At 41.2% G+C, this 20,097-nt stretch overlaps 1 protein-coding gene across 1 annotated transcript in view; it reads left to right on the forward strand.

Annotated features, from left to right (window-relative positions):
* The window catches only part of STARD9 (StAR related lipid transfer domain containing 9), a 133,309-nt gene that overhangs the window by 69,037 nt on the left and 44,175 nt on the right, over nucleotides 1-20,097 (forward strand). Inside the window, exons 8-16 of the mRNA XM_082453057.1 lie at nucleotides 5,662-5,731; nucleotides 7,169-7,241; nucleotides 9,940-10,007; nucleotides 11,068-11,165; nucleotides 11,580-11,789; nucleotides 11,955-12,052; nucleotides 13,855-13,932; nucleotides 14,357-14,428; nucleotides 17,618-17,797. Coding sequence (XP_082309183.1) covers nucleotides 5,662-5,731; nucleotides 7,169-7,241; nucleotides 9,940-10,007; nucleotides 11,068-11,165; nucleotides 11,580-11,789; nucleotides 11,955-12,052; nucleotides 13,855-13,932; nucleotides 14,357-14,428; nucleotides 17,618-17,797 — 947 coding nt within the window. The remainder of the gene's footprint in view (nucleotides 1-5,661; nucleotides 5,732-7,168; nucleotides 7,242-9,939; nucleotides 10,008-11,067; nucleotides 11,166-11,579; nucleotides 11,790-11,954; nucleotides 12,053-13,854; nucleotides 13,933-14,356; nucleotides 14,429-17,617; nucleotides 17,798-20,097) is intronic.

A 20,097-nucleotide genomic window follows, 5' to 3' on the forward strand; every position in this document is an offset into this window, starting at 1 on the left:
TTCCCCGACCAGGGATCGAACCCACATCCCCTGCATTGTAAGGCGGATTCTTAACCACTGGACCACCAGGGAAGTCCCTGAATTTTTTTAAATATTTGCTTTATATATGCATGTCTATATTGTATGATTTGTGTCCTTTCTCCTGTTAATAAGGTGAATTACACTGATTTTTGAATGCTAGAGCAATCTTGCATTCCTAGCATAGACCCAACTTACTTGTGATATATTTTCCTTTGTATATATTGCGGAATTCGGATTTCTGGTGTTTTGTTGGGAGTTGTTGCATGTATGTTCAAGAGTGAAATTCTCCTAATCATCATCTTCCTTGTCCTGTTTTTCTTCCTCCTCTTCTTCTCTTCTTTATCCTTCTCTGATTCTCCATTTTCCTTCATCAGGGTTAAGTATAAAGGTTATGTTTGTTTCCTAAAATGAGTTGAGAGATGCTGCCTCTTTCTATTTTCTGAAAGATTTCTTGTAAGATTGGGGTTATTCCTCCTTAAATATTTGGTGGAATTTGCTGGCAAAGCCTTCTGAGTCTGGAGGATTTTTTGATGAGAAGGTTTAAGATTATAGATTTGATTTCTTTCAAATATTCTATTTTTTATTGCACCAATTTTTTGGTAAATTGTATTTTTCTAAAAAATCCACTGCCTCTAAATGTAAGACATGTATCTGCATAAAGAGTAATATCCTCTTACGCTTTATGTGTAAGATGTCTCTTTAAATGTAGGATCTCTTTTTTCATTCCTGACTGGTTATCTATCCTTTGTCTCTTTTTTCTTGTTCAATTTAAGGACTTATTAATTTTATTTGTCTTTTCAAAAAATCAACTTTTGGTTTTGTGGCTTCCCTCTACTGTAAGTTTATTTTGTATTTATTAATTTCTGTTCATATTTTTATTATTTTATTCATCCTTTCCTTGAGTCTAATTTGCTGATTTTTTAACCTTTGTAAGTAGATGCTTAGCTTGTCGATTTTCATCCTTTTTTCTTTCCTAATATATTTATTTACAGCTGTAAATTTTTCTGTAAATATAGCTTTAGCTGCACTGCACACATTTTAATGTGTAGTATTTTTATCATTATTTAGTTTAAAATTATATGTAATTTTCATAATGATTTCTTTTTTGACCCATGGGTTATTTAGAATTGCATTTCTTAATTTTCAAACATTTGGAGATTTTATAGTTCTGTTTTATTATAGGTATCTAGTTTAATAGAATGGCATTCAAAGAACACTCTCTATATGATTTCATTTAAAAAATATATATGTATAACAATTTGGTTTGTGGCCTAGCATATGGCTAAGTTTTGTAAATTTTCCATGTGTTTTTAAAAATAATTAAGCAGTAGTTGGGTATAGCATTTATATAATACTATTTGTCAAGTTTGTTATTTGCGTTGTTTAAATCTTCTATAACCCTATTGATTTTTTTTTGCTTGTTTTAAGAGATAATAAGAAAGGATAGTTAAAATTTCCTGTTATAACTATGAATGTCTTTTTCTCCTTTTAATCCCATCAATTTTTGTTTTATATATTTTGAGACTTTACTATTATGTGCATACAAAATTAGAATTATTAAATCTTCTTGATGAATGCTTCTATCGTTTTGAAGGATCCCTCTTTATCTCTAGTAATGCTTTGCCATGAAGTCTACTCTACTTTGTCAGGAATTACTATAACTACTGTAGCTTTCTTTTGGTTAGTGTTGGCATTTTAATCTTTTTTATACTTTCTCCCTTTCTATATCCATATGTTTTAAATGTGGTTTTTTTTTTAATAAAATATTTGGCTTTTGCTTTGTTTTATCTAGCATCACAATTTTGGTCTTGTAATTTGAGCATATTTCAAGCATATTTTGGTCTGTTTATTTTTAATGTAATTACTAATTTTATTTGGGTTTAGTTCTGTTACATTGTGTTTTCTCTTTACATTGTTTTCTGTTCCTTTTTCTCTACCTTCATGATTTTTGAGTTGATTAATTTTTAAAATTATCCCATATTTCTCCTCTTTTAGCTTACTGTTTACACATTGCCTTATTATTATTTTAGTAATCATTGTAGAGATTACAGCATGGGTCATTGACTTATCAAAGTCTAATATTGTGGTCTAAACTTTTTTTTAAATCTCCTACCTTCTGTCTGATATTTTCCTTCAGCTAAAATATAATCTTTAGTATTTCCTCTAGTGTGGGTCTGCTGTTTACAAATTCTCTTGGTTTTCAATTGATTGAAAATAACTTTTTTTGTTCCTTATTCTTAAAGGAGAAATTCACTAAGTATAGAATTTTAAGTTGGTGGTTATTTTCTTTCAGCAATTAAAAATTATTCCAAAAAAAACAAAAAAAACCAAAAACAACAACAACAACAACAACAAAATTATTCCATTGTCTTCTGCCTTCCATTATTTCTGTTGAGATGTTATCTTAGTAATTCCTTTAAGGTTTTTCTCTTTGTCTTTGGTTTTTAATAGTTTACCATGAAGAGCCGAGGGATAGATTTTTATTTTTTTTATTGTGTCAGGCTTCCTGAATCTGTGGTTTTATATCTTTTTTTACAGACATTTCTAAGCCATTACTTCTTTTTTTTTAAAATGAAAGCTTCTTTATTTATTTATTTTTGGCTGTGTTGGGTCTTCGTTTTCTGTGAGAGGGCTTTCTCTAGTTGTGGCAAGCGGGGACCACTCTTCATCGCGGTGCGTGGGCCTCACTATCGTGGCCTCTCTTGTTGCGGAGGACAAGCTCCAGACGCGCAGGCTCAGTAGTTGTGGTGCACGGGCCTAGTTGCTCCGCGGCATGTGGGATCTTCCCAGACCAGGGCTCGAACCCGTGTCCCCTGCATTGGCAGGCGGATTCTTAACCACTGCGTCACCAGGGAAGCCCTAAGCCATTACTTCTAACATTGCTTTTACCCACTCTCTCCTTTTGGAGCTCCAATTACAGGTGTGTTATATGTACTTTTTGATTCTTACCCTCTCGTATAATACTTTGTATCTTTTGGCTCTCTGTGCTTTATTTTGGTTGTATGATTCTGACATATGTTCCTGTTCACTAATTGTTTTTTTTTTACTTTTTTATAAATTTATTTATTTTATGTATTTATTTTTGGCTGCATTGGGTCTTCGTTGCTGCGCATGGGCTTTCTCTAGTTGCAGCGAGCGGGTGCTACTCTTGCTTGCAGTGTGCGGGCTTCTTGTTGCAGTGGCTTCTCTTGTTGCGGAGCACGGGCTCTAGGTGCGCGGGCTTCAGTGGTTGCGGCATGTGGGCTCAGTAGTTCTGGCTCGTGGGCTCTAGAGCGCAGGCTCAGTAGTTGTGGTGCACGGGCCTAGTTGCTCCGCGGCATGTGGGATCTTCCCGGACCAGGGCTCGAACCTGTGTCCCCTGCGTTGGCAGGCAGGTTCTTAACCACTTCACCAGGGAAGCCCTCACTAATTGTTTTTTAAGCTATGTCCAACCTGCTGTTAAACTTAGATACTGAGTTCTTTTTTTCACTTACAGTAGTTCTTACTTCCCAAATCAACATTTGATCTTTTTATTATAGTTTCCAATTTTCTCTGAGATTTTATAATCTTGTCTTTAGCCCCTTGAAAATAGTAAGCAGAGTTACTTTAAAGTTACTGTAACTCCAATATCTGGATCTTTCTTAGGTCTCTTTCTATTCCCTATTATTTTTGCTGGTTTTCATTTATGTTGTCAGGTCTACTTATGTGTCTGGTTTGTTATAATTTTGTGCCAGACAGCATTTGCTAAATTGCTTATAGAAGTAATTTGTAGGTCTAGAGCAATGATATCTGCCAGTACAGAAGACTTCTATTTATTTGTGCCGGGTTCCTGCACACACTGGTGATTCAGAATCACATCAGTCCAATTTAAGGACTGAGAGTGTTCAAAGCTGAGCTGTAATCCCTTCAGAGGCTGTTTACTTCTAATCAACCTTATTCCTGTGTTTTAACCCTTTGGGTTTCCAACCCAAAGAGGTGGGGTGCCATAGGGCCCACTCCGGGTGGGCTCTGGACTGCAGTCTGTGTCTCCCTAGACCTGTGAGTTTGTCAGGAGAACTGCTGTCAGCCACTTCTCCTCAAGATTTGGCAAATGCTGTCAGAGGAAAAGCGTCCCCAAGTGCTGGCCTTATCTCTCTGGACTTCCATCCTCCCCCAGTATATAGCCTGGAAATTTTTCACTATCTCGTCATCCCTCTGTGCCTTCACACTGATGTCATTTATATTTTGTCCACCTGTTTCTAATAGTCTTTAGCAGAAGGGTTGGTTTATATTATGTAATTTGCCATTACAGAAAACAGAAGGTCTCTATCCTTGGTTAATTTTTGTTTTTTGGCTGCACCGGGTCTTAGTTGCAGCACACAGGATCTTTGTTGAGGCATGCGGGATCTTTTAGTTGCGGCATGTGGACTTCTTAGTTGTGGCATGCAGACTTCTTAGTTGCGGCATACGAACTCTTGGTTGTGGCATGCATGTGGGATCTAGTTCCCTGACCAAGGATCAAACCCGCACAGAGTCTTACCCACTGAACCACCAGGAAAGTCCCTATCCTTGGTTAAGTTTTTAATATTCTTTTTATTATAGAGAAATTTGAACATTTTGAACAAAAATAGACTAGTATAATGAACCCCCATGTTCACAATAACCCATAACCCAATAACCCTTGGCAAATTCTGCCCTGTCCACATTCCTGTCCACATTCTATATTATTCTGAGGCAACTTCCAGATGTCACATCAATTCATCTATAAATATTTTAGTATGTAGCCCTAAAAGATAAGGAATGTCTTTTAAAAAAATCATACCCACAAAACTATTATCACATCTAAATAATTGTAATAATTCCTTAATATAAAAAAATCCAGTCAGTGTTCAAGTTACTTTGCTAATTTTTAGTGTAAGTGTATTCAGCTCTGAGCCCATAAAGTTACTTTGGTTCCTGAATCTCTAATACAGAGATTCTCTAGCACAGTTGTGAAGGCCTTTTTTGACTTGGTGGGTAACCAGCCATCAAGATTTACTTTCATGCCCTTAAGCTCTCTTTACCTATCTAAAGCCTACCCATTCTACAGTGGCTAAATTCAAGTCTCGCTTCCCCCATGGAGCTTGCCCTGACCACTCACTCCTCTGATTTCCTCAGCATTTATTATCTTTCTAGTCCTGTGGCACTTGGCCATATTATCTTGTATCATAAAATTTCTCATGATTGTAAACTGTGGGAGGATAAGGACATGTGTACTGTATGGTTTGTATGTCAAACCGAGTCTACCATTTTGTGGGGCACGTAGCCCCTGTCTGCCTCAGCAATTTTGTGAGGGCCAAATGAGGTAATTTATGAGAACTTTTCTTGTAACCTATATAGCAAAATTGTAAGGAATTATTATTGCTATTCTTCTCCTTGTTGTTGGCATAACCGCTACATGACTTCTAGACTATAACGTCTGTGTCGGCAGAGACCTTTGTTCCCAGAGAGACTGTCACAATGCCTGACAGTAGGCTTCCAATAAATATTTGTTGACTTAATTTATTATCTGAATTAAGTTGTTCCCTCATTCTTGTCTGTCAACTGATACGAAATAGGATGATAAATTTAATTACCTACAGGAAAAGGTTAAACTTTGCCAAAAAATTTTAATTTCTTTTTTCCTCCTTGCAAATTGTATAGGTTTATCTCAACACGTAGTTACCAGCTGTAAGCAAGTAATTCAGCTCTTGGAGGAGGGGATAGCAAACAGGTAACAGGTTTGTTTGTCCTTGTCATTCTTTCAGTCTCATTCTTATTGCCTGTGTTCTCATCCCCCTTCACAGTGTATATTCTCTCTGCAGCTCCCCACATCCACAATCAGCAGGCCTTTCTCAGAACAGAAGTGTACCCAGTGTAGGCGGCAGTGGCTGAGATTTAGTGCTCTTCTCACTAGTGGTGAAGCTGTAGTTTGTTCTGGGTATAATAATATTAGGCAGTAAGCCCAGAGTATTACTCTATGCTTTGTCTTATAATACACGACTTCTGCTGTTTTCATGAAAGAACAGATTCTTGCCTGCATTGTCCTCTCCTTGATAGAGGTAATACAGTTTAATATAGTTTAGATATAGTTTAAAATGTTTCAGAAAACCATTTTTCTTTTAGTTTTGCATACTGTAAAGGTTACTCAAAAAAAGACTGTTTTGAATTTGCTTTGAAATACTAAGTGCTATTGACTCTCCTTAAACCTATTGTAAATTGTGATAATACTCTTTATTTTTAGTTACTATGAAATACCCAGAATGTTATTTTGCACCCCCAAAATAGCCTTTTTTACCTGAAAAAAAAATTGGGGGAACTTAGAGTCTTCTACGTACCCTATTAATAACACGTCTGAGTTAATTGAATGTAAAGGAAGAAATTTAAATTTAACATTCTATTCCTTGGCTTTCATGGAACTATTCTGCAGGCACTTGCTTCATGTCTTCAGGGTACCCTGAGCTCCTTGATCTTTAAGTGTCAGGCCTCACCTTGTCCTTTTTATCCTTGAATAAACCAGCCTCTAGGTTTTGACTCTTTTCTTCAATTCTGTAACTCCTCTGAGAACAGAAGCCAATGAGTTGGTCTTAAACTGAGGCAAGATTGACTTAGATTTAGATGAAGGGAAGACTCTTCTGACTTTAAGGGTCAAGATTGGAATGAATCTTTCAGGGAGCCTATGAATTCTACCTGGCTTAAGCATGATGTTCATGTAATTCAAGATCTCATTTTAGCCCTTTCTGGCACTATAAGATTAATATTCTGCGTTTAATCATGACTTACTTTCTCTGTCTTTGAGCCTTCTTCTCCAGCAAGCTCTCTACGTCCATTTGTCTTATTTAAATGGGTCTGTTTTAGGGATATTCTTACAGGTTGATGACTCTCTAGTATCACGCTTTCAACTCTGATTTTTAACTTCTGTTGCTTAAAAAAAGTTCTAATTGTGGTTTAATATGAAGCTACACTCGCTTTTATTCTCAGATATCAGGACCTAGAGCACTGCTCCTGCCCTCTTGGAGCCACTCTCCTAACTATAACAGACTAAATAACGTGTGTTTCATGATCCTCACTTGTGAACCTCAGCACTAACATCTCTTGTGTTCCCCATGGATCTTAAGGATCACCATGCATAAACAATCCTTGTCCTAATTTTCTTCCCTTATATACACAGAATCACAGCAGCAACCCATGTTCATGAGGCCAGCAGCAGATCCCATGCCATCTTCACTATCTACTATACGCAGGTTGGTTACCACTTATATTTGCTTAGATTTCTTCCTTTCATTGTCCCTTTTGACTGATTTCCTGTCTTCCTTCCTATTTCTTTTTCTTTCTTCCTACCTTTCCCTTTATAGGTCCTCTGATATGACCTAATATTATAAGTAGGACCTACACACAGTCTACTAAGCTACACACTCAGAAAGCGTAGAGGCATTTCATAAAGACTAATCAAAATATCTTCGACCTACATTTTACTTTTAACATTTCAAATTACTTTAATATCTATATGATCAGTCTGGGCATTTAAAATGAAAAGCAAGATTGAAATGAAAATAAACATTAAAATTAAAAAGTAGGGACTTCCCTGGTGGCTCAGTGGTTAAGAATCCGCCTGCCAATGCAGGGAACACGGGTTCGAGCCCTGGTCTGGGAAGATCCCACATGCCACGGAACAACTAAGCCCATGTGCCACAACTACTGAGCCTGCACTCTAGAGCCCGTGAGCCACAACTACTGAGCCTGCGTGCCACAACTACTGAAGCCCGCCTGCCTAGAGCCTGTGCTTCGCAACAAGAGAAGCCACCGCAGTGAGAAGCCTGCGCACCGCAATGAGGAGTAGTTCCTGCTTGCTACAACTAGAGAAAGCCCGCGTGCAGCAGCGAAGACCCAAAGCAGCCAAAAATAAATTAATTAATTAAAAAAAAAAAAAGAAACTGTAAGGGCTCCACATGTTGGATTCAGCATACAAAGACTTCCAAGCAACTAATATAAATACATTCAAAGAGCTGAAGGAAACCATGTTTTAAAGAATTAAAGGAAAACATGATGATAATGCCTCTAGGGAATTTCAATAAAATGATAAAAATTATTTTAAAAGGGGGAATTCTGGAAATGTACAATAACAGAAATGAAAAAATCACTAATGAGACTCAAGCGCTGATTTGAGATGGCAGAAGAATTAGTGAAGTTGAAGACAGACAAATAGAAATCATCCAGTTTGAAGAAGAGTAACTGAAGGAAAATGAGCAGAGCTGCACAGACCTGTGGGACATCAGGTGTGTCAACGTAAGTGTAATGGGAATCTCAGAAAGAAAGAAGAGAAAATAGGCATAAAAAAAAATTGAAAAATAATGGCCAAAAGCAATTGCCAAATTTGTTGAAAATCTTTAGTGTACACTTTATTCAAAAATTAACTCAAACTGGATCATAGGCACTAATGTGAAACCTAAAACAAACTCAGAAAATAACATGGGAGAACATTTGTGACCTTGGATTAGGCAAAGTTTTTTTAGATATGGCACTAAAAACACAAGTTGAACAAAAGAACAAATTGAAATTTGGAATTGGTCAAAATTTAAAACTTCTGCTCTACAAAAGACACTATTAAGAGAATAAAAAGAAAAACCACAGGGAGAATTTATTTGTAAAACATATGTCAGGTAAAAGACTTGTATCCAGAATATATACAGAACTCTCTAAACTCAATAATAAAACAACTCAAAAAAAATGGTCAGAAATTTTGAACTGATACTTAACTAGAGAAAATATACAGATGGCAATTAAGCACTTGAAAAGATGCAAACATCATTAATTATTAGAGGAATGCAAGTTAACACCAAATGAACTATCAGTACTCACCTTTTAAAATGGCTAAAATTAAAAAGAATGATTATACTAAATATTGGCAAGATTGTAGGAGCTAGAGTTCTCATACTACTGGTACAACAACTTTGAAAAATAATTTAATAGTTTCTTTAAAAATTAAACATATACCTACCATATGATTCAGCCATTGTGCTAGGCATTTTCCCAAGAGAAAAGAAATCATATGTCCATACAAAGACTTGTACACAGATATTCATAGCAGCTTTATTTGTAATTGCTCAAAGCTGGAAACAACCCAAATGTCCATCAAGAGGTGAATAGATAAACTATGGTATATTCATACACTGGAATACTACTCAGCAATAAAATTGAGCTTTTGACACATGCCGCAACCTGGATGAATCTCAAAATAATTATGCACAGTGAAAGAAGCCAGACATTGTATGACTCATCTGTGTGAAATATCCTGAGAAGACAAATTTATAGAGATAGAAAATTGAGTGGTGACCTGGGGCTGGAGATGGCAATGGAGATTGATTGCAAACAGACTCAGAATTTGGGGAGTTATTGGAAATATTTTAAAACTGGATTTTGGTGATGGATGCGCAACATTAAAATTAAACAACAACAACAAAAACCCCATATTGAATTTTTTAAAAAAAGGAAAAGTTGTTTTGCTCTTGAGGGCCGGATGCCCCTGGATAGAACAGCGAGAGGCAGAGTCCTGCCCAGCAAGTTAACAGGCTGTGACTCAGGTTAACAAGAGACAAAGCCCCATCATCCGCCCCTCCAAACCTGCTATGGATCTCTACTGGTGGGTCAGAGCCTCCTGGAGAAGAGTTGAGCATTTACCTGGTAAATCGTGCTAGGGAGACTTTGTGGGGGGTTGCCCACCTACCCTATGGAAGTTTTGCTCACATTTTTAATGATGGCAGGACCCAGGGCTTACTGATTGTCAGATATTGAGAGCTCGTCTGGTTCAGAACACATTAGAATACAGATTTCTTGAGTGAGTTGGCTAAAAATCCGAATATCACCTTGGTTAGGAGGGTGTCATGGGAAAAAAACAACACATTGTTCCAAGTGACAAGCTTTAAATGTATTTTCTCCCTTTAGGCAATGCTGGAGAACAACCTCCCCTCTGAAATCGCTAGCAAGATCAACCTTGTGGACCTAGCAGGCAGGTAATTAGGATCTCAAAGCCAAGTGGAATTACTCCCTTGACAATGACCTTGTTCTTGCTCATTTTACGGGGAATAAACTTTTCCCCACCTTTTACACATTTTAGTCATCCTGAGAAAATTCCAAAAGAAACAAATTGTTTGAATGCTAGGTTAAGAAACTGTAGTTTTCCGAGGGCTAAAAAATTTTCTGTTAGGGGTTCTCAATCTTAGCTGCCCATTAAAATCACCTGGACCTTTTAGAGCTCCCAATGCCTAGGCTGCACCTCAGATCAAATAAATCAGATTATTAGTGGAGTCAGAGGGAGTGCCGGCAGTGTATAGCCAAGATTGAAAACCAGTGCTCTAAGTAGAGGGGACTGAGCGTGCTTTTATCCTTTGATCTAATATTGATTTTATGCAGCTCTACACATTTCTTAAAAAAAAAAGCTTTAAAAAATACTGTGGCACTGGGGAGAAGATACTGCCTTTTTAAGTATTAGAAGGAAACATGAATTGTACTCATTTACATATCCAGAAAGAAGAAACTCTCAGGGATAATGTGGTCAGAAAAAAGTGTAACATGAAATAAGGCATATTTTCTTATTTTAAAACTGCTAAATAATTAATATGGTACACCACTCCCTTAAAAGCTTAAGTGCTTTCTGGAAGAAATTGTATCAGCCAACTGGAAGTGTGAATTTTTAATATTTCACATTTACTTAAATAAGGAATTTGAAACCATTAATGACACAGCATAAAGCCATTAATATGTGAAATTAAAACAAAAGGGGAATTGTATATACCAAAAAACTATATTGGTATCATTACTGTGAATAAGTATTAACTCAAAATGCTCTGGCAGCCAAATGTAATGAATTGTTTGATTTTTATTGCCTGAGAAGCAGAAGAATGCCAGTTCGTTACATGATGGTAACATTTTTTCTGGAACTGAATTCTAAGGGGAATTTATTTTGTGGATCTTTTACACAAAGTGCAACATAATGGATAGTGTTTTTCAACAGCGTTATAAGGATAGTCTTCTTGTTCACTTTTGTTTCTCTTTTCATCCACTGTGTTTTAGTGAAAGAGCAGATCCCAGTTACTGTAAGGACCGGATTACTGAAGGAGCCAATATCAACAAGTCTCTTGTGACTCTGGGGATCGTCATCTCCACCTTAGGTATTTTGACGGTAGCCTGGATTATCAGTGTGGGAGGGAGACTTTGGAAAATAACTCATATGTTTTCATTTTGTCAAAATGGAGTAGATACTTAAAAGGTTCTTTCTGATAAAGTTTACCTTCTGGCTTTGGGCATGAAAAATTGATATTTGTAGTTTTTGAACACAGTGTGACCATCATCCTACCACTCTCATTCCAAAAAGAAGGGCGACTACAAAATTGTTTGGCTTAAGTATTCCATCTCCTGAGTCCAGAGTCTAATTCAGGGTCCACACTTAAAGCATCCTGTCATATGCAGAAAGGGATTAGGAAGTGTGATGCTAAGTCTACCTTCTCCAACCATTGCTTTGTTTTAATGCATTTGTTTCCTAATTCCTTTTTTTCTTCCACTTTTATTATTTTTTGTCTTTTAAGCCCAGAACTCTCAGGTATTCAACAGCTACCAGAGCCTCAACAGCGCAGCGAGCGATGGTAGTGACAGTGGGATCCCTAGCTCTCCTTCCGGGACCAGCAGTGGAGCAGGACCTTCCCAGAGGCAGTCTTACATCCCCTACCGGGACTCTGTGTTGACCTGGCTGCTGAAGGACAGCCTTGGAGGCAACTCCAGAACCATCATGGTTGCCAGTGAGTAGGCTGCCGGAGCTGGTTCTGTGTTGGGACTGGTGATCTGCCACTGCCACCCATTTCATCAAGGGTCTCAGACAGCCTGGGCGACGGCAGCAAGGCCAGTGGTCATGGGCTGGGTTGGAAAGGCTTGGCGTGTGTTTTAACTTTCTCCTTCTACCCCAGCTGTATCTCCTGCACACACTAGCTACAGTGAGACCATGAGCACGTTGAGATACGCATCCAACGCCAAAAACATCACCAACAAGCCACGGGTAAATGAGGTGAGACCTTCATTTGAAGTCCTGGTCTGGTACAGCAGTTTACACCAAGTTCTCCTTTTTTCCTCTCATTTGATTTCCTTCTCTTTGTACTCACCCCAACTGCCAGACTTGTTCTCCAAATGCCGAGGGAGTGAAATTCTTTCTTTCAGTGTCATACCGTTCTCTCATATCTCAACTGGCTTCATTCAGTTGCCTTTTTTGAATAATTTATTTTAGATATTTCTCTAAGGCCATTGGTCTTAAGATCCCTTGTACACTGTTGCCACTCGAGGAAAGATCATTTAAAAGTGTCTGTGTTTACTGCCTTTATTCCAAGTTTATGTTGCTGTGTGCCTTTTTTCATATGCAAATTGCAGTGACGTCTCTGTTTTGGGTAAAAGCGGCATATGAGGAATCCTTTAGTCTTGAAAGCTGAATTAATAATGAGAATAGGGCTTCCCTGGTGGCGCAGTGGTTGAGAACCTGCCTGCCAATGTAGGGGACACGGGTTCGAGCCCTGGTCTGGGAGGATCCCACATGCCGCGGAGCAACTAAGCCCGTGAGCCACAACTGCTGAGCCTGCGCGTCTGGAGCCTGTGCTCCGCAACAAGAGAGGCCGCGATAGTGAGAGGCCCGCGCACCGCGATGAAGAGTGGCCCCCGCTCGCCGCAACTAGAGAAAGCCCTCGCACAGAAACGAAGACCCAACACAGACATAAATCAATCAATCAATCAATCAATCAATCAATCAATCAATCCTTTAAAAAAAAAATAATAATGAGAATATTCCAAAAGTTCCTCATCTGCTTTGCAATTTCGGTGAAAAGTTCCAGGGCAGGGATCACAAATGGGTGGCCCACATATAGCCCATTTATGGACTGTTTTTTTTGTTTTTTTTTAAAATTAATTAATTTTTATTATTTTTGGCTGTGTTGGGTCTTCGTTTCTGTGTGAGGGCTTTCTCTAGTTGCGGTGAGTGGGGGTCACTTTTCATCGCGGTGCATGGGCCTCTCACTGTCGTGGCCTCTCTCGTTGCGGAGCACAAGCTCCAGACGCGCAGGCTCAGTAGTTGTGGCTCACGGGCCTAGTTGCTCTGCGGCATGTGGGATCTTCTCAGACCAGGGCTCGAACCCATGTCCCCTGCATTGGCAGGCAGGCTCTCAACCACTGCGCCACCGGGGAAGCCCTATGGACTGTTTTAAAGGGCAATGTAGGGACTTCCCTGGCGGTCCAGTGCTTAAGACTTCGCCTTCCAATGCAGGGGTGTGGGTTCGATCCCTGGTCGGGGAGCTAAGCTCCCACATGCCTTGCTGCCAAAAAAACAAAACATAAAACAGAAGCAGTATTGTAACAAATTCAATAAAGACTTTAAAAAAAAATTAAAAAATAAAGGGCAATGTAATTCGTCAGGTACTAAGTTTAGTCACACTCAATACAGGAAGATTAGCACCTACTACCTATACATGCTCTGGCATTTGTATTATATTACCTACCTGACGTCCTGCTCTAGGCAGTGATTCTCAAACTTTAGTGTGTATCAGAATCACCTGGAGGGTTTGTTAAACCACAGGTGGGCCCAGCCCTCAAGAGTTTCTGATTAATAGGTGTTGGGGCATTGCGGGAGGGGGTGGTCCACAGAATTTGCATTTCCCACAAGTTCTTAGGTGAAGTTGCTGCTGATCCTGGGACCACACTTTGAAAAGACTGCCCTAGAAGTTACTCCAAAGGAGTAATCTGCTTCTTCCAGGCTAATTGCGAGTAGCATCTCACAGCCATTCGGGGCCTGATATCAATCAGTGGTGACCGAGTTCTCTTGTGTTTCAGGATGCAAACGTGAAGTTGATCAGAGAACTCAGGGAAGAGATTGGAAGACTGAAAGCCATGCTGCTGAGCTTTGAGCTGGTATGTGGGCAGTCAGGACTTTTCTGTCCTCCAGAGCCCCTTCTCTTCTGCAGGGTATCTGAGCCCTGCTGCATTGTGTTCTCAGTCAGGTGACACTTGTAGAGCAGAGGCCGGAGATAGGATGGCAATTACTCTGATTACCTGTGTAGTTTCAGATGGGGTGGGCACCCTCTCACTGTGTCCTCTCTGCTGTCCAAAGGACATTTGCCTGAATGGCCCTTGTTCTGTATGTGGGCAGATACGGGGAATGGGGCCCTCCAGAAAAAATTTCCTTGAATTCTCCTTCTTTGTACGAATCTGAGCCCAAATACTTAGGCTTCTGATTTGTTTCTGATTTTAATGATAAAGTCTTTCCTTTATCTGCATCTTTTCCTTCGCAAGAGTGAGGGTGGGACCCATGAAGCACATCTCTCTCTTTGTGCAGAGAAACTTCCATTCATTGAATGAGGGAAAGGATGAAAATCTGAAGGAGCTGGCTCTCCAAAATGAATTGAAGGTGGGTCTGCTGGGGAGACTCAGTTGTGCTTCACATCACCTTGAGAACAGATCTGACCTCCCTCCATCATTCCTGGGCCAGGACTGCTCCCCCACCAGGACAGAGAGGTTCTGTATAGAGACAACCTTTGTCTCCATTGAGCCTTGAGTTGGGGGATGTGTTTGTCATACGGCTGGTGACTGGCTTTCTGACTCTGCTTTGTTTTCCCAGGGGATCATGATAACTCCCTTCAGATAGTGACAGTAGCCTAGGAAACAAATTATTTTCTAGTAAATAAGTAAATCAATGACATGTATTCATTGAACACCAACTAGGTGTTCAGCATGATGCTGCAGGAGATACAAAGAAGTCCCTGCCCTCAGATGGCTTGCAGTCTAGTTGGAAGCACATTTAGGGAATGATTAAATGTAATAACTTAACGTGAGTTAGACGGAAAGAGCTTAGGAAGGAAGAAATCAATGTGGCTTGGAATTTTCAGGGCCAGCCTCAGTGCTGGAGTTGGAAGGCAGAGAACTTGAACTAGACCTTGGAGGATGGATAGGGTCTGGTAGATAGGGAGATGGGCAGAGGTATTGGGGTGAGAGGGATAACAGATGCAAAGCCATGGAAGTGAGATAAGGGCTGGTGTGAGACACGTGGACACATGGGGTGTGAGGGCAACGAAGCTGGCTAGGATGTGTGCTCCTGGTAGAGAGGAGCGGAGGGGAGGGGGGGAGAGGGCCAGTTCAGGAGGTTTGAACTTGACATGAACAGGGTTACTCATAGCTTCCTGAACCCAGTTAGTGACATGATAAAGGAGTATATTGGGGAAATTAATATGACAGTTGCATGTAGAATGGATTGAGGGATGGAAGCAGAGAGACCAACAAGGAAAGAGACTGTTGTTGTGACCCCATGAGTGTGAGGACATGTTGGGAGATTGAATCAAATGGTGATTCCCAGAGACTTTTTTTTTTAAATCACTTTTTTTACTTTATTTTTTTCGGCCATGCCACACGGCATGCAGGATCTTAGTTCCCTGACCAGGGATCGAATCCGTGCCCCCTGCATTGGGAGCACAGAGTCTTAACCACTGGACCAGGGAAGTCCCCCAGCGACATTTAAAAGGAAGAAGTAGCAGGCATTATTTGGTGACAGGTTAGATTTAGGTCTTGCAAATAAATGTCCCCATTTCCAGTACTCTACTGCATCATCCTTCTATGTTATTAAAGTATCCTGGCTATGTCAATATTTTGTTACCCAAACTAAACTTTAGGACTATTTCACATATCCAGAAGTTTCTCAAAAATTCTGTATTTAGCTATATGTTCTGATTTTTGGTTCATTCCAGGCACATGAGCATTTTTACATTATACAGGCCGGCAGACCTGGACTTGAACCTGCCACTTGCTAGTCTTACAACCTTAGGCAGGTAGGAGTGGGTGATGAAGGCTGGCCAGAGGGGAGGTGTCCTCTGCAGCGCCTCCAGGGGGATGTGCCCTGCCACCCACCTCTGCCAGGGCCCAATCCAAACCAGCCCTTCACGGGTACCTTGTAGTTTTCAAACTTCAATTCAATGATTATAACATTAAAAAGAATGTTTCGGGAATTCCCTGGCGGTCCAGTGGTTAGAACTCTGTGCTTCCACTGCTGGGGGCGCAGGTTCGATCCCCAGTCGGGGAACTAAGATCCAGCAAGCTGCGTAGTGCAGCCAAAAAAAAGAATGTTTCTAGAGTCATAAAATACTTGTACCTAAACTTGGCATGATTTCTTTTTTCTTAAGTTTTCTCTTTATGAGAGAAGGGCTTAGCTGAATCCAGTTCCTTTTCCTGGTCTTCCTCAGTTCTTCCACTCCCAAAAGAAGCTTCCTGCCTTGATAACAATTTCCACCATAAGAAATAAAAAGGACCCTGTGTTCAACATTGTTCCTTCATGTTACCCCAGTGGGCTTAGCTTAAGGCCTCTAAGCCTTGGTATATTTATTTTTAAAACTCTGTGTCTGATCCATAGTAAGCCCTCAGTGTTTTTTTAAATTAATTTTTATTGGAGTATAGTTGATTTACAATGTTGTGTTAGTTTCTGCCGTACAGCAAAGTTAATCAGTTATACATATACATATATCCACTCTTTTTTAGATTCTTTTCCCATCTAGGCCATTACAGAGTATTGAATAGAGTTCCCTGTGCTGTACAGTAGGTCCTTATTAGTTATCTATTTTATATATAGTAGTGTGTATTATATATGTCAACCTCAATCTCCCAATTTACACCGCCCCCCACCCTCAGTGTTCAATAACATTAGTTATTACTGTTGTTATTTTATTATTGTGTGGTAGTTCAGACCAGTTTCATAGTCTTCATTCTCCCTGGGGAGACCCGTCTTGGTGCTTTGTTGGTCTTTGAGGTGCATACAAGCATATATTAGAGCTCAAGGTGCTGCACCTTGGGAAAGAAGTTCACAAGAGGACTCCCAGTATGGATCACATAGGAGAGGGGCGGAAAGAGGGGAATTTAAACATATCAATAGATATGTGACTCAAATCCCAACTAATTTTTTTAAATTAATTAATTAACTTATTTTTGGCTGCATTGGGTCTTCGTTGCTGTGTGTGGGCTTTTCTCTAGTTGTGGAGAGCAGGGGCTACTCTTTGTTGTGGTGCGCAGGCTTCTCATTGCGGTGGCTTCTCGTTGTGTGGCTCTAGGCACACGGGCTTCAGTAGTTGTGGCATGCGGGCTCAGTAGTTGTGGCTCACGGGCTCTAGAGTGCAGGCTCAGTAGTTGTGGTGCACAGGCTTAGTTGCTCCGCGGCATGTGGGATCTTCCCGGACCAGGGATTGAACCTGTGTCCCCTGTATTGGCAGGCGGATTCTTAACCACTGTGCCACCAGGGAAGTCCCCAAATAATTTTTAAAAATAACATTTATGGTGCTTTTTTCTTTTTTTTTTTTATAAAAACAATACATGCTCATTGAAGAAAATTTTAAAAATAACATTTATTGAGTTTCTATTTATAAAATTAACAGTTGCTTATTGAGGAAAACTTAGAAAACAGAGAGAGCTCACAGAGGTGCAAGGGCCCATGTGCGGCCTTGAATAGTCACGGGGAAGAAAGTGAGGAAGCGATGCCGTGAGGAATCGGGCCAGGATGGCGCTGGACCGTTCATCAGCTCCCTGTACTGAGTGTCCAAGACCACCTCCTCTGTCTCCTCAGATTGACCAGCTGAGTAAAGACTGGGCCCTTAAGTGGAACGAGTGGAAGGCCCTCGTGGAGCATTACAGAGTGGACATCAACAGGAGGAGGGCCGGGCTGGTCATCGACTCCAGCCTGCCGCACCTGATGGCCTTGGAGGACGACGTGCTCAGCACGGGTGTCGTGCTCTATCACCTCAAGGTGAGCGGGCGGGCGCGCCCCCCTCTCTGCTTAAGCCGTTGGCCCCAGAGGTCAGGGAGGGAAAAGCCTGCAGCATCCAAAGCCGCAGAGCTGCCCTCAGGTGTGCCCTCAGGAAACTGGACCTGCCAAACAACTGTGATCTGTTTTGTTTCTGTATGAATACAGCAGAAGACTAGTAATCAGAACAATCATTTGGTTTTCAGCTGCCGCTACTGTCGCTCTCACTTTTGTTCTCTGTGCCTAAATTTCCTTGTTTTAAAGTGAGAATAATGCTGCTTGTATTCCTTATCCGGCTTCCTGAAGCACACGAGTGCAGTCATGGAGGTGAAATCCTAACCTCGAAATTCCGTCAGCACTCCTGAGTGCTCCCCGCAAATACAGGCTGCTCACAGACGGCTTTCAGAGGCTAAAGGGATCAAAAGATCTGAAACAGTTCCCTTCCTGTACTTTCCCACTTCATTCAACCCCCCTTCTCCATTACTAGGTTTACCTGGGAAAGAAGAGAGGAAAGAGGGGGAGTAGATTTAGGAAGCTTCAAGAAAGCGTGCAGGAGTCCAGAGAGCTGGTGGGTGAGGGGTGACCAGGGCGTGACATGCAATCACCCACAGAAAATGGAGTGATGCGAAGGCCTTCCACAAGGACCTGGCTCCCCTGGTTCTTTGTCACCTGGAGGCCAGGGCCTCACTTCTGAATGAAGTGTTTTGAGGGTTAGTGACCCATGTAATCTCATATCCTGTCCTCATCAAAAGTGTCCTACTGTAGAAGGACAGTCCCCATGGATGGCTGAACATACTTCACGTGGCCGAAATCCCTATGCTCACTGAAAATCCAGTCTTCATTTTCATAATTGTCCCCAGCACGTTAAATTGACATTTAAAAGGAACAGCGTTTATGGGGATGTGTGACGCTGCTGTCATCCCTGGAGAAATCCAGTTGCTATTGCTGCAGTACATGTGATGGGAAGATGTCGGCAAGTCTCACACATTTAGAAAGTCTGTGTTCTGAGGATAAGCCCTTGGGGAACTTGTCAGAGACTGAGCCTCCCAGACAGAAGGTTAAAGTAGCTTCTTTTTTTGACACAGTATAAATCATCTCAGTGAAAATGCCTCAGGCAGAAGTGGCTGTTACCTTAATAACAAATCTGAACACCAAAGGCTATCTATCGATCATTCCATTTGTCAGAACCATGGGGAGAGGTTGGAGGTCAAGAAGAGACCAGATGGATTAAAATGCTCAGTATTTGAGTAGAACTGATCTGATATATTGATTGGAGGTGGAGTGAGTGGATGAAGTTAGACGTCAAGTGGCAGAGCCTAGGGTAGCCCCAGAGGGTTGAAGGATGATGGGGAGACTGAGTTGGAGGCGGGAGATGGACGATGCTGCAGTGCTGGTGTCCTTGCCGAGTCAGTGCACTGGGGTCACTCCCTCCCTCATGTTCTGACCGTGAACCTGGGGAAACAAGATTTCAGTCTACTTCTAATCGTGGCATTTCTGCAGGTTTTGTAACCATTTCCCCCCTTTTTGTTTGTTTAGATCCTGGTTTGGGTAGTAGTATAACAGTAGTCACTCAAGATTCTCTGTTTTTATTTGCTAACTTGGTTCTAGACCCAGAACTAGTCCCTCGCAGTGGCCTGGGAGCTGTTTGCCTGAGTCACCTTGGGAAGCACCTTAGGTGGGGAGCGGGCAGCAGGAAGGGAAGGTGGAGCAGGTTACTGATATCCTGGACTTCGTCTCATAACTGCCTTTGTGCCGCTGCCCCTCCCAATAAAGAGGCATAAAGAGGCAGAGGGGCAGCAGGCACAGGCGCCAGCTCAGCCCATGTTAAATGAGATGCCAGCACGTTTTTGGGTAGTTTCTGCACTGCAGATCTAGAAGTTGGGATGTGCTGTGGCCTTTATTCCTTTAGGAGGAATGGGCCTCATCATCAGGGCTGACCTTGAACCCTCCCTCGATTCTGGATGGCAGTGTCTGGAGACTGGCATCCGTTGGATCGTGTGATCCTCACTGGCTGAATGGAAAAGCCTGGGCTCTGGCTGGTTGGGTGCGTGGGGGGAGCCAGAGCCTTGTTCATTCCTTCCAGGGGTCTTTCTCCTCAAGCGATTTTGGGGGAGCTACAGGGCCCTCCTTTCTGGCTGCTGATAGTAAAGCCTAGTGCAGAACTTTCCAGTCACTTCAAAAACATCGGTCACCGGGCAGGTGATTTGGCGAGGTTGGAAACGCGTGGGCACAGGACCTGGAGAGACCTGAATTCTAGCCAGGGTCATCCTGTTTAGTGGGTGGGCTCCCTGGGCAGCTTATCC

This window comes from Balaenoptera physalus, assembly GCF_965194825.1.
Source record: "Balaenoptera physalus genome assembly, chromosome: 2".
NCBI classification, from domain to species: Eukaryota; Metazoa; Chordata; class Mammalia; order Artiodactyla; family Balaenopteridae; genus Balaenoptera; species Balaenoptera physalus.